Raw genomic sequence first — 12,928 nt, 5'->3', positions numbered from 1 at the left:
CCCCGACCCCACGCGTGTCCCCCCCACCCCACGGGACCCTCACGGGACCCCAAAGCCCGTCCCCACCCGACCCCGAGACCCGGAGCCCCCCCGGGACCCCGCGCACCCCCCCCCGCAGCCGAGCGTGGGAAACCCACTCGGGACTTCCCCACCCGTGGGAAACGATCGCGGAGCCGCCCCACGGGGGGTGCAGGGAGGGAAAACCACGGCCCCGCCGCCAGGAGAGAAGGTCCCTGATGCTTTCCCCTTATAGCAGCTCAGTATTAAGCGAGTCCCATAAACCACGCGCGTCCAGACAGAGACCTCGGGAAAAAAAATTAAAAAAAAAAAAAATTAAAAATAATAATAAAGAAAAAAATAATAAAACCCCTCCCGGAAAGCCTTCATTTCACCCAAATGCCTCGTGTGCGCAGCGCTGCGTTAGCTGCCTCAGTAATTTAATTGGAATGAAACGTGAAAAATGTGTCATTTTTGAAGAATTTATGCATCGCTTCCTGGAAATCTCATTGTCTTAACTAGCAGCCTACTGCGTTCTGTTTAGCAGTCATAATCGCGTTTTTATGCGTCTCCGTATTACAAGTTAATGTGACCTCCTGTCTTTGGCTGCCGAAAAAAAAAAATAAAAAAAATGAGCCCTTCCCATAACATCTGCATCAAAACAGGGCGCCTTTCCCCAACTTGCCAACTCTTCGCGGGGCCCGGAGCATCCCACCCCGGCGGCAGGACGGGAAAAAAAAGGAAATAAACCCCCCAAAAGCAAACAAACAAAAAAAAATCAAAAAACAAAACTATCCCCCTTCTTTTTTATTTTTTGTTATCCGGGTAGAGTGGTTTTCTTTTTTTTTTTTTTTAAACATATACATGTACATATTATTTTTTATTTTTTTTATTTTATTATTTTTCTTTGTAATTTATTTTATTTTTTAATTTCATATTTTTAAGTTTCACATTATTTTATTTTATTTTATTTTATTTTATTTTATTTTATTTTATTTTATTTTATTTTATTTTATTGTTTCATTTTATTTTATCTCATTTTATTTTATTCTTTTATTTCCATCTTTATCTTATTACTTTATTCTGCGTATTTATTTATTTTTATTTATTTTTATTTTTAATTTATCCCCCGCCCCCTCGCAGCCCGGTGTCGGTGCGCGGCGCCGTGCCCAGCGCGCCCCCTGCGGGCCGCGGGGAGCCGCGCACCCGGCGCCGCGGACACGCGTGGGGACCGCAGCCTCTACCCCACGCGTGTCCTCCCCGACCCCACGTGTGCTGGGGTTTCTTTAAGGTTTCCCCCATTTTTTAATTTTTTTTTCTTCTTTTTTTTCCTTATTTTTTCTTCTTTTTCCTCTTTTTTTTTTTTTCTTTTTTTTTTTTTTCTTTTTCTTTTTCTTTTTCTTTTTTTTCCTCCTTTTGATGTGGATTTGTTTTTGCCCAGCTGCAGGACAGCGAGCCCAGGTCATGTTTTTTGGGGGAGGCTGCGGGCACCTGGTGGGACTCTATCTCCATGCCAAGTCGCCCCATAGGGATGCAAAACGTGCCGCTCTTCCCCCACAAAAGATGAAAGCCTCGTCAGAGGCACCAAAATTTAGGTTTAGCCAGGACCGGTGTGCTGTAAATCCCTTCCAAGGAAGGGACTGAAACAAAACGGCGAGGTGAAGCTGCCACCAAAGCGGTGGGGTGCTGGGTCTTGGTGTGGGGGCACTGAGCAGCCCAGGAGGGCGAGGGAAGTGCAGCAGGTGGAAAGTTGGGGAAGAATTTCCTTGCCCTCCCCATCTCCGTGCTGCCTGCTCCAGCTGTGGGTACCAGGGCTGAATAACCCACAGGTGAGTAGAGGAGGGGTGTGCCGACCACACGAAAAGGCTGCATTTCCTTCCCTTTTTAATTTTTATTTATTTATTTATTTTTTACTAGGGAGTATAATTAAGCAGCGGAGCAATTTGGCGAGCACCGTGGCAGAGCTGCTAACAGGAGGCCAGCTGCTCTTCCAAGGGGCACATGCGCACGTTCACTTTGGCACCACAGAAATTAATTTGGGGAGCCAGGGGGCTGGGAAAGCAAATCCTCTCTGCTCCAGGTGCCTTTCACCAAGCAAAATCAAGCCCCAGCTCCCCCGGGCTGTGCTCCCTGGGTGCTGGTGCAATGGGCACAGGGGTGCTGTGGTGAAATTGGGGCAAGAAATGGCCAGCCCTGGCTCGGTGGCTGGTACACCAACAGCAGCATGCGAGGTTTCAGCTGATTTCGGTCAGTTTTATGGTCTATGTTAATGCTCCTGGGTAAGCATCCTGCTGGTGGCCTCTGTGCTGCACCCATAGTGGCAGTGCCACTCATCCTGGTCCCAGGGGGAGCCCACCCGGAGGGGTGTGAGGCCCCCGGCGGCTGGTTTTAGTGGTCTGCTGCTTGTGCTTGCCTCTGCACACCTGAGGAGCCCCATTGCTTCGTGAGAGCCTTCGTAATGAATATTATTCATATCCGCAGCGTACTTGTAGCAGCTACTAATCATTTTATTACTCTTTATAATCTATTTAAAGCACAATTAGAAAAAAAATCTATACAAAGTTACAGCTCGAAGCACATTTTAGTTACGTTATAAATCCCTGGAAAACAACAATCTATCATGAAAACAGTCGCTCCTTAGCCTGGCTGACAGAAATGGATGCTGCTGCAATACACCACGGGAGGATGAGTTAAGGGAGGGATGCTCGGCGGAGCTCAGCTGGCGTCTCTCAGCCCTTCAAAACACGACTCCTTCGGGCTCCAGCAGCAGGTAGTCGTGCAAGGGCTTGGGCACAGGCAGCAAGGGGATCAGGCAGTGGCATTTGTTGCCAAACTTTTTCCGAATGGCGAAGCGGCACAAGTGTTGCAGGCACCGGACTGTGCCCGACAGCCGGAAAAAGGACTCGTAGAATAGCTGGTGTTGCTGCAAAGAGGGAGGCAGAGAAAAAAAAAACATATTTATTTATTTATTTATTTATTTTTTATTTTTTGTAATTTTTATCCAGTTAAACCAAGCAAGCCAGAGCTGGAGATCGAAGGGGAGGAGGTAAGAAATCCATCGTTTGCCCATGGCTTAGGGGTCCGCACGCTGCTACAGCTCCCTGCGTGGGGAGGACGGGGATGGTTTTGTGTCCTCCACCAGCAGCAGCAGCCCTGCAGAGAGCTGTAGAGCTTTGCTTTTGCTTGACCCGTTCATTTCTCAGATGGGAAACACGAAGGCAGAAGGCAGAAACAGGCTGTGCAGCCTCAGCCTTTCCCAGCTCAGAATAAAATCATTTCTCATGCCCCCCAGAACATACTGAGGTGTATTACGTGCATTTTGGCAGTGGCCCTCTCGCAGACAGGCTACCCAAATTGCTGCAGGGGCAAGATGGGGATTTGAGTTAACTCAGCAGTGGGGTGGCCCTACTTGTTGCATGGCTGGGGACAGCTCTTAAGTTTTCTAAAATCAAGAAAAGCTGAGCGGGGTACTGTAGGGCAGCGGTCTGCCTCTTGGGTTTCTGGACATTTGCGTTGTTTTTCTCAGATCAATGGTAGTTTGTGGGCTGAGGGAGTTAAAGTGGTGCAAAGCTGCTGAGATGATGCAGGAGTGCTGCGTTGAAGTGGACTTTAGCCATTAGATCAGAACTACTTTTTTTAAAAAAATTTATTTATTATTATTATTATTTTTCCTACTCAAGCTTTGCGTGTTTTAATTTCTGTCCTGGAACCTCTTTGTTCTGGATTGTTTGGCCACCTGGGAGCTGCCCACTCATGATGGCATTTCAGTTTTCCTCAGAGAAGGAATTTATAGCATCACCCCCAGATCAGGAGACCATCCCAGGGCCCCCATTTCGGTGCCATGAGGTCAAAGCCCCAGCCACACCATCCTCACCTGCATCACCTCCTCCGGCACAACCTCGGCCCACTTCTCGGAAATGGGGATTTGTGAGTAGGAGTTGATGAGGACTTCGATGATCTCTGGCACAGCCGCGCAGGACTTGAGCACCTAGTGGTGGGCGAAGAAGCAGGCTTTGTCTGGATGCGGCACTTGCTTCTCATTTACATTTTTGGCTTGTGCGTGAGAAGCCGGGATGATATTTTCTTTATTGTTGGGTGTAAAATCAATGAGACGCAGACTCATTGACTAACCAGACTGCGCTGATGGCTGGTGCGCCAAGGCTGTGATATTAGGATGCGAGGAAACAGCCTCAAGTTGCACCAGGGGACTCTTAGACTGGGTGTTAGGAAGAACTGGGGATGAAGAGGGAGGTGGTGGAGTTCCCATCCCTGGAGGTGTTTAGGATTTGTGTGGACGTGGCACTGAGGGATGTGGCTTGGTGATGGGACTCACTTGTGATCTTAAGGGTCTTTCCCAACCTAAATGATTCTGATAGGCAGGAAAAACCCTAATTTCTACCCTTTGTGCCATCACCATCATCATCCCACCTTTGACCCCCTGTCTGCATCCACCCATCCCTCACCCTCACCAACCCCAACCCCTCCAATGTCATTTACCCACCCCGTCACGCCGGGGGTACCTTGGCAAAGGCGGGGGGCCATATCTTTTGTGACCCGTGGTTGAGCAGCAGCTGCACAGCCCGGTGTGGCCTGCGCTCCCTGCGGAAGGCCGCAGCCTGCAGCGCGCAGCCCAGTGGCGAGAGCCCGTCGTAGTCGATGGCGTTGACATCGGCCCCGCGCCGCAGCAGGAACCGCGCCAGGGCGGCGTTGGCGGCCCCACACGCCTTGTGCAGGGGGCTCCGGTGCCCCTCGTCCCGGGCATCCAGGTCGGCGCCGTGGGCGGCCAGCAGCCGGCAGAGCCGCAGGAGGTCGTCATCGTCGCTGCCACTGCCGGTGGTGGTGGTGGTGCTGGGCGCGTGGCTGCAGAGGACGCCCATGGCCGTCTCCTCCCGCGCGCTGCGGGCGTCCACCCGTGCGCCGTGCCGCAGGTAGAGGTGGGCATGGTCGTAGAGGCCGTGCCTCGCCGCCACGTGCAGCGCCGTCTCGCCGGCCTCCTCGCTGGGCAGGTCGACGGCAGCCCCGTGTCTCAGCAGCAGCTTGGCGCACCTGCGGGGAGAGCGGGGTGAGGATGATGAGGAGGAAGGTGGGGCGGACACACGCGGTGTGGGTGTGTTTCTGGGGAGTGGGCAGCAGGTGGAGGGGGAAGCATGTCAGGTATGGGTTGAGGATGGAGCTGGGGGACAGAGGGGTGATGGCACCGAGGAGCAACCCTGCATTAACAAACCTCATTCAGGCTCTGGGTGATGTCCTCCTCATGGCCCTGACCACCATCATTGGTGAATGGTCACCCTTGGGCCACTTGGACCACCAGGCCCCCGTCCCAGACCCAGCAGGGGATGGATGGAGGTCCTTGTTCCCGCTGTGCCCCTCCTATGTCTGGTCCAGCCAGTGAGGGATGCATGGGGTCACTGTGCACCCATTAGCAGCAGGCAAATAACACCGAGATTCTCAGCTGCAAGCACCCACGCCACTGCCTCAACCTTAATCCGGCACGATTTGTGCCAGGAATGGGCTGGCATGTGGGGAAGCCCCAGTAACACCTCCGTGCAGCTCCATGTGGGTTTGCTTTGGTATGAAAATTGCATTCTCCTGCTGTTAGGGGCCAAGGCACCTGCACTGGGCAGCAGGGCGGCACCAGGCACATCGTCCTCGGCTCCTCTCACACAAAGCACCCAGCTCCCTCTGCCCTTGGGGTGCAGCCTGGGTCCCCATCTGGCAGAGTGAAGCTGGGGCTTGTTTGGTGCCCCGCTTTGGAGTGATGGAGCAGGAATAACTCCAAGATAAGCAACCCTCAGTGGTCAGGGGTGGGGAGACAGGTTTAGGGGGGCATGAGACCTGTAAAACATTTTGAGCATGCACATTTCCCTCCCAGGGAGGTGGGAAGAGCAGTCCTCCCCCAGGTAGCATCAGCAGCAGGGAGGCAAGCAGCCTTCAGGAAGCTCTGGCCAGCTTTATTCTCCTCTAAAACACTTCTCGTTCTGCTCAGGGGTCTTTCAGGGCCCCCAGTGGGGATCTGCACAGGTGGTGAAGCAAAATGAGGGGGAGCAGCATGGGAGCAGAGCCCTGAACTCATCCCTCTGGCAGGAGGAATGGGGAGGAAGAGGAGCCCCGGGTAGGAAGAAGGGTGTGAGGGAAGTACTCGTTCTGCCTGGCCCAGATGAGTGATAACTTATGTGGGGAAGATAGTAATAATAGTAAAAATATTGATTAGAGTGATAATATTGATAATAGTGATAATAACGATGATGATGATGATATAAAGGCTACTTGAAGCTCTCTGGGACTGCAGCACCGCAAGGCTTGACAGGCACTGGGGGGACGTTTCAGGATCTGAGCACACCTCCTCAGCTGCTTTCCCCGTGTGTCTCAAGCCCCGTTTTGTGGGGAGAGCCACAGAAGGAAAGCATGGTCAGGCTGTTCCTGCTCATGCTCTCCCTGGCAGGGCAGCCGTGGGTGGCTTGGCAAGGAAATCACAAAACTTCTGTAAAGATCATGAGGCATTAAAAACACCCCAGTCCCTAGCCTTTCAGCTTGCCTCTTGGTTTTGAGGCTGCAGCGTGTATGAGAATCTGGTGCTCGATATTTTCTCCATGCTATCCCACCGTCCCTTCACTGACGTTTGAGACTGTTCACCTAAAATAGTTGTTCTCCAAACTCAGACATTGCAAAAAACATTGCCTGGCAATGCAGGTGATGAGCTCAGGGGCTGGTCATCGCGCATACCTGTCTCTGTTGTGTTTTGGAAATGACTGAATTTGCCCAAAAGCTGTTGCAAGTACTTTACAATTCCCCTTTCACTCTAAAATGTGCAGAATCCCTTTTTCAAGTAATGGCTTGTCTCACTCTCTTTTTTTTTTTTTTTTTTTTTTTTGGCAATCTGCTGATGGTCAGTAAAACTTTGTTTTTGCTGAAGCAAATCACACCTTGATTACCAGTCTTGCCTGTTCTTGACGGCGAGGAATTTGTAACCCTAATTATAACGACTCTCCTGGGACCTCTCTGGGTTGCCTTAATGCTAACGCCATGTCCAGCTCTGACATCCTAAAATAACGTGCTCTGGGTGAGCCAGCTAATGGCTCTGCAGGGAAAAAACATGGGAAAAAAATATTTCTGACTTGGGTGCAAAATATGTAGCATCCTTGGCGTGGGGAAAGGGGACAGTGGGGAAAAGCTGTGCTGAAGGGGCCACATCCCATGGAGCAGGTGGGAATTGCAAGGAGCTTAACTCCTCTCTACAGCCCAAATATTCATCTAGAAAGATTGTTGTGGAATCCCCTCCTGGGAAAAGATGCTACTTTTGCAGATAAGTGACTCTTTTTTGTTATCGATGGCTTCATCTCATCCAACCTCCTGGAGGAAGCCCAAGTTGTTTTATTTCTGAATTTTCCCCCTGGATGCTCCTCCCTCAGCATAGAAGGGAAGGTTGGTGAGGGGCTATAAATAAGGGGTGATCTCCTCTGGAAATCGTGGGCCCCTGCGAGGGGCACACGCCTCCTGTTTCAACGTATGGGGCAAAAGCAGGTGCTGCTTAGCGGCCCGCCTGGGGCCATGGAGAGGGGAGATGCCATTCATGTTTGCTGGCTATATGCTCTTATTTTAGCCTCTAATCTCTGCTGCTGAACTCATACTTTCTAACACTTTACCAGCATTTCTGGCTGCTTGTTTTTATTTATTTATTTATTTTTTTATTCACACTGCGTTGTTGATGCAAACTCCCATTGCATCAGGCTCAGTTAAACTTGCTGCTTTCTGGGGCTCCTCCATACCCTGTTTTTCCAGGAATATTGCAAGAACCATGGCTTCAGTTCAGCAAGACTTAAAGCAAAGGAAACTGATTCCTTTTCCACCCACCCAGGGACCATCTCTGGGCAGGCAGGGCAGGTGGCCAGCATCAGCGATACTCATGCAGTGAGCCCTTAGGAGATGCACTCAATGCACATCAGCTGTGCCTAATTTTGGCTAATTTCTGCTCTCTTCCAACCACTTCCTAACACAGTGGCAGGGGTGGGGTAGCACACCTGGATGTCTCACCACTTGTGAAAGCCACTTGTGCTCAAATACACGCAGATTTGTGCTAACTGCTGTTACCACAGCTCACCTTGCACTTGGTTCCTGGGGCGACTCGGGCGTTCAAGTAGGAGAGAGGATTTGGGTTTTATTTTCCTTCTTCACCAGCCAATAGCGCAGATGCCAGTACTGCGGGCGCTCTCCAAAGAGCTCTTTTTTGCTTCCAGCCCTGGCCGCTGGCTGGTGGTGAGAGGGGAAACCCCACTAACATCCATACCTGCGGGATGGCTCCTTCCCCAAAGCTCAAGGTGGGTCCTGTCCCCCTGCCAGCAGGCATGCGGACCGTGATCCCCAGGACCTGGGCGTGCTGTCCTTGTGTACCATGCCCACTTTTGGTCTCCTTCCTTCCCACTTGACACCCGACAGACAGACGGCTTTCCTTTGTGGGGGACCAAACTCCAAAAGCAGCAGCCCTAAGTGCTCCGAGTTTTGTGTTCTAAATGGAGCAGAGCACTCGCTTTAGCACTAGATGATGCTAAATGCTGCCTTTTAAAACCCACGGTCCTTTTTATTTATTTTATTTTATTTAATTTGTGGTAACACCTCCTACACAAAGCCAAACTGGACAGCCAAAGAGCCTCTGTGGTTTGGGAGCTCTGGTGTCCCGGTGGCCTTCCCCTTCCAGCTGCAGCCAACTCTGCCATCCTTTTTGCCAGCGGTGCCACGATGGGAGCTGGGGGCTATGTCCTGTGCCCCCCACCAAGTCCCCCACGTCTCCCTGCTGCCCCACCATGAGCTGAGGCTCTTCTTCTCCCCCTCAATCATTTTTATTGTAATTTTTTTGGGGTGCCAATAAAGGTACTCTCCTTTAATCATCCCAGCTTTAGAGGGAAATGAGAGAGAGCCTGGGAGAGAGTGCAGTGAATTTAGAGACTCATCTTACCCCACCATGTTAATTATCTCTGCTGTAAAAAAGAGGTCAAGGAGAGGAACTCTACTAAATAGGACGACGTTGGCATGAACAGCTCCTAAAGTGAAGAAGGTAAGACTGAACTTTACTGGAACTTTTTTTTTTAAATCTCTTCAAAAAGCTCCTAGATTAAAGCTCTGATATCCTTTTTGTTGAAATCTCATGGATTCTGAAGCTCAAATGGCTGGAAGGAAGCCCAGATAATTTTTTTTATCCCAGTCACTGAGAGGCTCAAAGGTTTTAAGTCCTGCCCCCATGGTGAATTGCCGAGTATATGGGAATACAGAAGAACCCGGCACATAGGTGTTCTGGCCATTGTTATCAAGAGGGAGAAAAATAAAATAGCTCTCTATGTAGGTCAATGACCTGCTCTTTATTGTCAGTAAAAAATTAAGGATGACCTAAAATCTACTACTTAAAAAAAAATAAAAAATAGGCAGGGTAAAGTAGTCTCCCCCTAATCAAAGAGGAAATGTTTGTGTTACCTAAAGCTTGACCTCCTCAGTCTCTAACTTTAGCAAAGTCTTTGCAATTGAAAAGCAGTGGTCGAAACCTCAAAACCTGTCTGAAATGTCTATTAATTTTTGATCTTTCAAGGGAGTTGGCTTAGTTATTGTAGAAGCCCCCGTAGCACTGGGTAGCGTAGTTAAGGGTCTCTCAGCATTTCCATTATAAAGCCCCAATATTCAAGGGCTTATAACTCAGCTGTTTCCACGCCGTATCACCCCGGTCCCTGTGCTGCCGTTTGCTGGCTCACCTGCCATCCCCCTCCACCGTTACGGGGGAAATAACATCCCGACTGGTGACGATGGGATGCTCCCAGCATTTCATCCGAGCCAGACAGCACCTGTCCAGCCTCTCGGACCTCTGTGGGGTGGGGGGATGGTTTCTGAGCCCTCTCCTCCTTTTCCCCAGGGGTTAGAGCAAGTCTGGGGCTCTTCAAATACCCTCCAAGGCTGATGCCATGGTTGGGAGACCATCGGCTCATGCTCCACATTTTAATTCAAGCAATCAGTGTTGTGCACGCCAGCACAGCCCTCGCCACATTGAGGATGCGTTTGATTAACACCAGGATTTGGGCTGAGCAGTTAATGCCATTTGCTGTCTTGCAGAGGCTCTTATTTGTGCGATGGGTTTGAGATATTTATGTCTGAAAACCTTTTCCTCTCTGGCTGCCTTTCTCTCGCAGAGCTCCTGCTTGAACAGATATCTGACATCTGGCCCACAATACGTGGGATCTGTAGTGGGAACCTTGCCTTCAACACCTACTTCTATTTAAGCTCACCGCCTGCCTAAAGGGGAGAGGTTTGAAGCCAGGGTGGCTTTTCACTGAAGCTGGCAGGCAATGAAATTCGCTACAGCCCTAAGCAGTTTCATCAGGATATCAAGGGGCCGAGCTCTTTTTAAAATCCCGATTCCCTGGGCCTAATGATTCAGGCACTTAAAGTCCTACTGGGCTGAAACTAGACACAGGCGCGCGCGCACAAAGCCCACGGCGAGGGCAAACACGCGTATTTTTAAAGGCAACGTTTACGCCTGTGTCTGAAGTGCTGGCACCGCTGCAGGTGAACGGGAGCAGATGCACAGGGTGATATAAACTGAGGTGGCCTGAGATGAGCCAAGGTAAACCCACAGAGCACGAGAGCGAAGCCCTCTCCCAGCGCCGTGAGCATCCCCGTGCCAGCTCGGACGCTGCTGGCAGCAGTGAGGAAGGACACTCTGAAGCAGGAGCTAAAATTTCAGCTGTGCTGAGCCAGGAGCAGAGGCAATAGCAGGCAGGTGGCTTTGCAGGGACCATGGCACGGTGCTGGCATTGCATGCGGGGATGCACGGCGGGGTGTTTTTTTGGGGGTGAAATGGGACGGGATGGGATGGGGACCTCTCCTTACCCCAAGGAGCCGCGGGTGGTGCAGAGGTGCAGCGGGGCCAGCCCCTCATCGCTCCGCAGGTTGGGGTCTGCCTTGTGCTCCAGCAGCAGCTCCACGCAGTCCGTGTGCCCCCCCTGGCAGGCTTCGTGCAGGGGCGCGTGGCCCCCCGGGGCCAGGTTGGGGTCGGCGTGTCGCAGCAGGAGGTGACGCAGGCAGGCGGTGTGGCCATGGCTGGCGGCGATGCACAGAGGGGTGGTCAGCTCCTGCTTGTACTCCAGGGACCACAGCCCTGTGGGGATCAGGGAGAGGGGCTGAATGCAGCAGGGATGGCACAGGTGGGTGCTTGTAGGGGTTTGCAGCAGGGCGATGGGATATGGGGAGGTTTTATGGCCCCTGTGTTTGGAGCACACACTGGGGTTGGCCAGGTCCTTATGTGAATGAAAGATCTGAATGCACCACATTTTCCTTTTTTAAAAACCTCTCTAGAAACCTTTTGTTTTGGAAAATGTGGTTAAGGTCGGTGGCTGCTCCAAGCACTGTTTGCAAGAGGCAGCAAACCTTGCCTGGAGAGTGCACATCAGTAGTATTGGTGTACCAATACCATTGGTACCTTGGGTACCCCCATTCCCGCAGGTATTTAGGGGATGTGTGGACGTGGAACTGGGGGATGTGGCTTAGTGATGGGGCTCAGTGGGTCAGGCTGATGGTTGGGCTTGCTGATCACTCTAGGTGATGCTCTATTTCTACAAGGCACCAGAGCTTCCTCCTGACAGGTACACCAATGCCCTACCTGCCATGAGCTCCAGATGGGACCCCATTTGTAGGCTCCGCTCCTAAAAAGCAGCCCATGGATTTCCCACCTGCAGCAGGGCAGGAAGAGCTGTGCCAGCACCCCATTGCTGCCAAACAGGACGAAGGGGATCTTTCCGAGCCACCACGCGAAGAATCTGGCTGTAAGCCCGCTTGCAAGCATGCCTTAAGCCGTGGGCCACCCCATTCCAGCCTGGGAGAGGTGGATGCGTGCTTTTTACATGGCCCTGCCCCTCTGGTGGGTTAGTATGTGCAGAAGAGAAGCAAGCAAAGGAAGCACCAAGCATTTTTGGGTGTAGATCTTTAGCCAGGAACAGCCAGCCAGGAGCTGGCTGCACCAGGGCAGTGCCTCTCCCACTGAGGTTAGTCAATACCGGGGTTTTCTCCAGACTGGTCTTTAAATAAAAGGTACCTGAGAGTCCGTAAGATGACTGGCTTTTCACCTGCCACTCCATCTCGTTTTTACTGATCTCAAACACCAGGTTGACGTCCTCATAGTATCTGTCGGTCAGCACCTCCAGGCTTTTCAGGTCTCCGTTGACCAGGGCCGTGTAGTACTTGTTGGCCAGAGACCTCAGCGGGTGCTCCGAATCCAGTTTGGGAGAAATCTGCACCTTTTCTCTCACCGGTCCTGGCAGCTCATCCATTCCAGTGCTCCCCCTGTACAAGTCCTAGCCGAGAGAATGGAGGGGCTTTTATAGTTCATTGTTTCCATTGTCCTGTCCTCATTGTCTAATTATAATCCCGTTAAGGCTCTATTGTTGTTGTATTTATAACGCCAGAGGGGTCAGATGATAATGGATACTTGATACAATGAGGGTCAAATGTGCACAGAGCTGTGTTGTGTCAGCACCTCTTTGATTAAATCGCTGTTTTAATTGCAGGCAGCAGCTTGGGACATGCGTGTTTAGGCTGGGAGGGAAACTTGACCTATCACTTAGTGGGGGCAAATTGAAATTTCACCATCTTCTGTCTGTCCAATCCCATATAAACTTGTCCATGTGCCCCTGAGTGCTGTGAAAGAGTTAGAGAAACTGAGAAATTGCTTTTACTCTAAGATTATATATATATTTTTTTCTGCTTTCCTTACCTGCTTGCAACCTTGCTGCATGGAAAGACTGCAAGGAAGGCATTGCATTCGTGAGCAGCTCTGTGCAGCCTGGCGTGCCAGTGTCTTACTGCAAGGATGCAAAGCACTTGGCAAAGGCCAGCGAGGTAAAAACCTCCTGGGGCTCTGGCCAGCAAGCTGCTTTTCCCGGCAGAGCCTTGTATAGCA

At 51.2% G+C, this 12,928-nt stretch overlaps 1 protein-coding gene across 1 annotated transcript; it reads right to left on the bottom strand.

Annotated features, from left to right (window-relative positions):
• Positions 1-2,734: 2,734 nt before the first annotated feature.
• ASB18 (ankyrin repeat and SOCS box containing 18) lies at positions 2,735-12,367 on the bottom strand (the record flags this gene model as incomplete). The annotated part of the gene is given in 6 exon segments (XM_084289410.1): positions 2,735-2,920; positions 3,872-3,985; positions 4,518-5,043; positions 10,864-11,131; positions 12,065-12,313; positions 12,316-12,367. Coding segments are annotated over 6 exon segments (1,395 nt in total).
• Between the last annotated feature and the right edge of the window lie 561 nt (positions 12,368-12,928).

The sequence above is a fragment of the Netta rufina genome, assembly GCF_964035555.1.
Source record: "Netta rufina genome assembly, chromosome: 6".
In the NCBI taxonomy this organism is placed as follows: Eukaryota; Metazoa; Chordata; class Aves; order Anseriformes; family Anatidae; genus Netta; species Netta rufina.
Note: the sequence above shows the minus strand (reverse complement) of the source record. Positions and strands in the feature narration are given on the sequence as shown.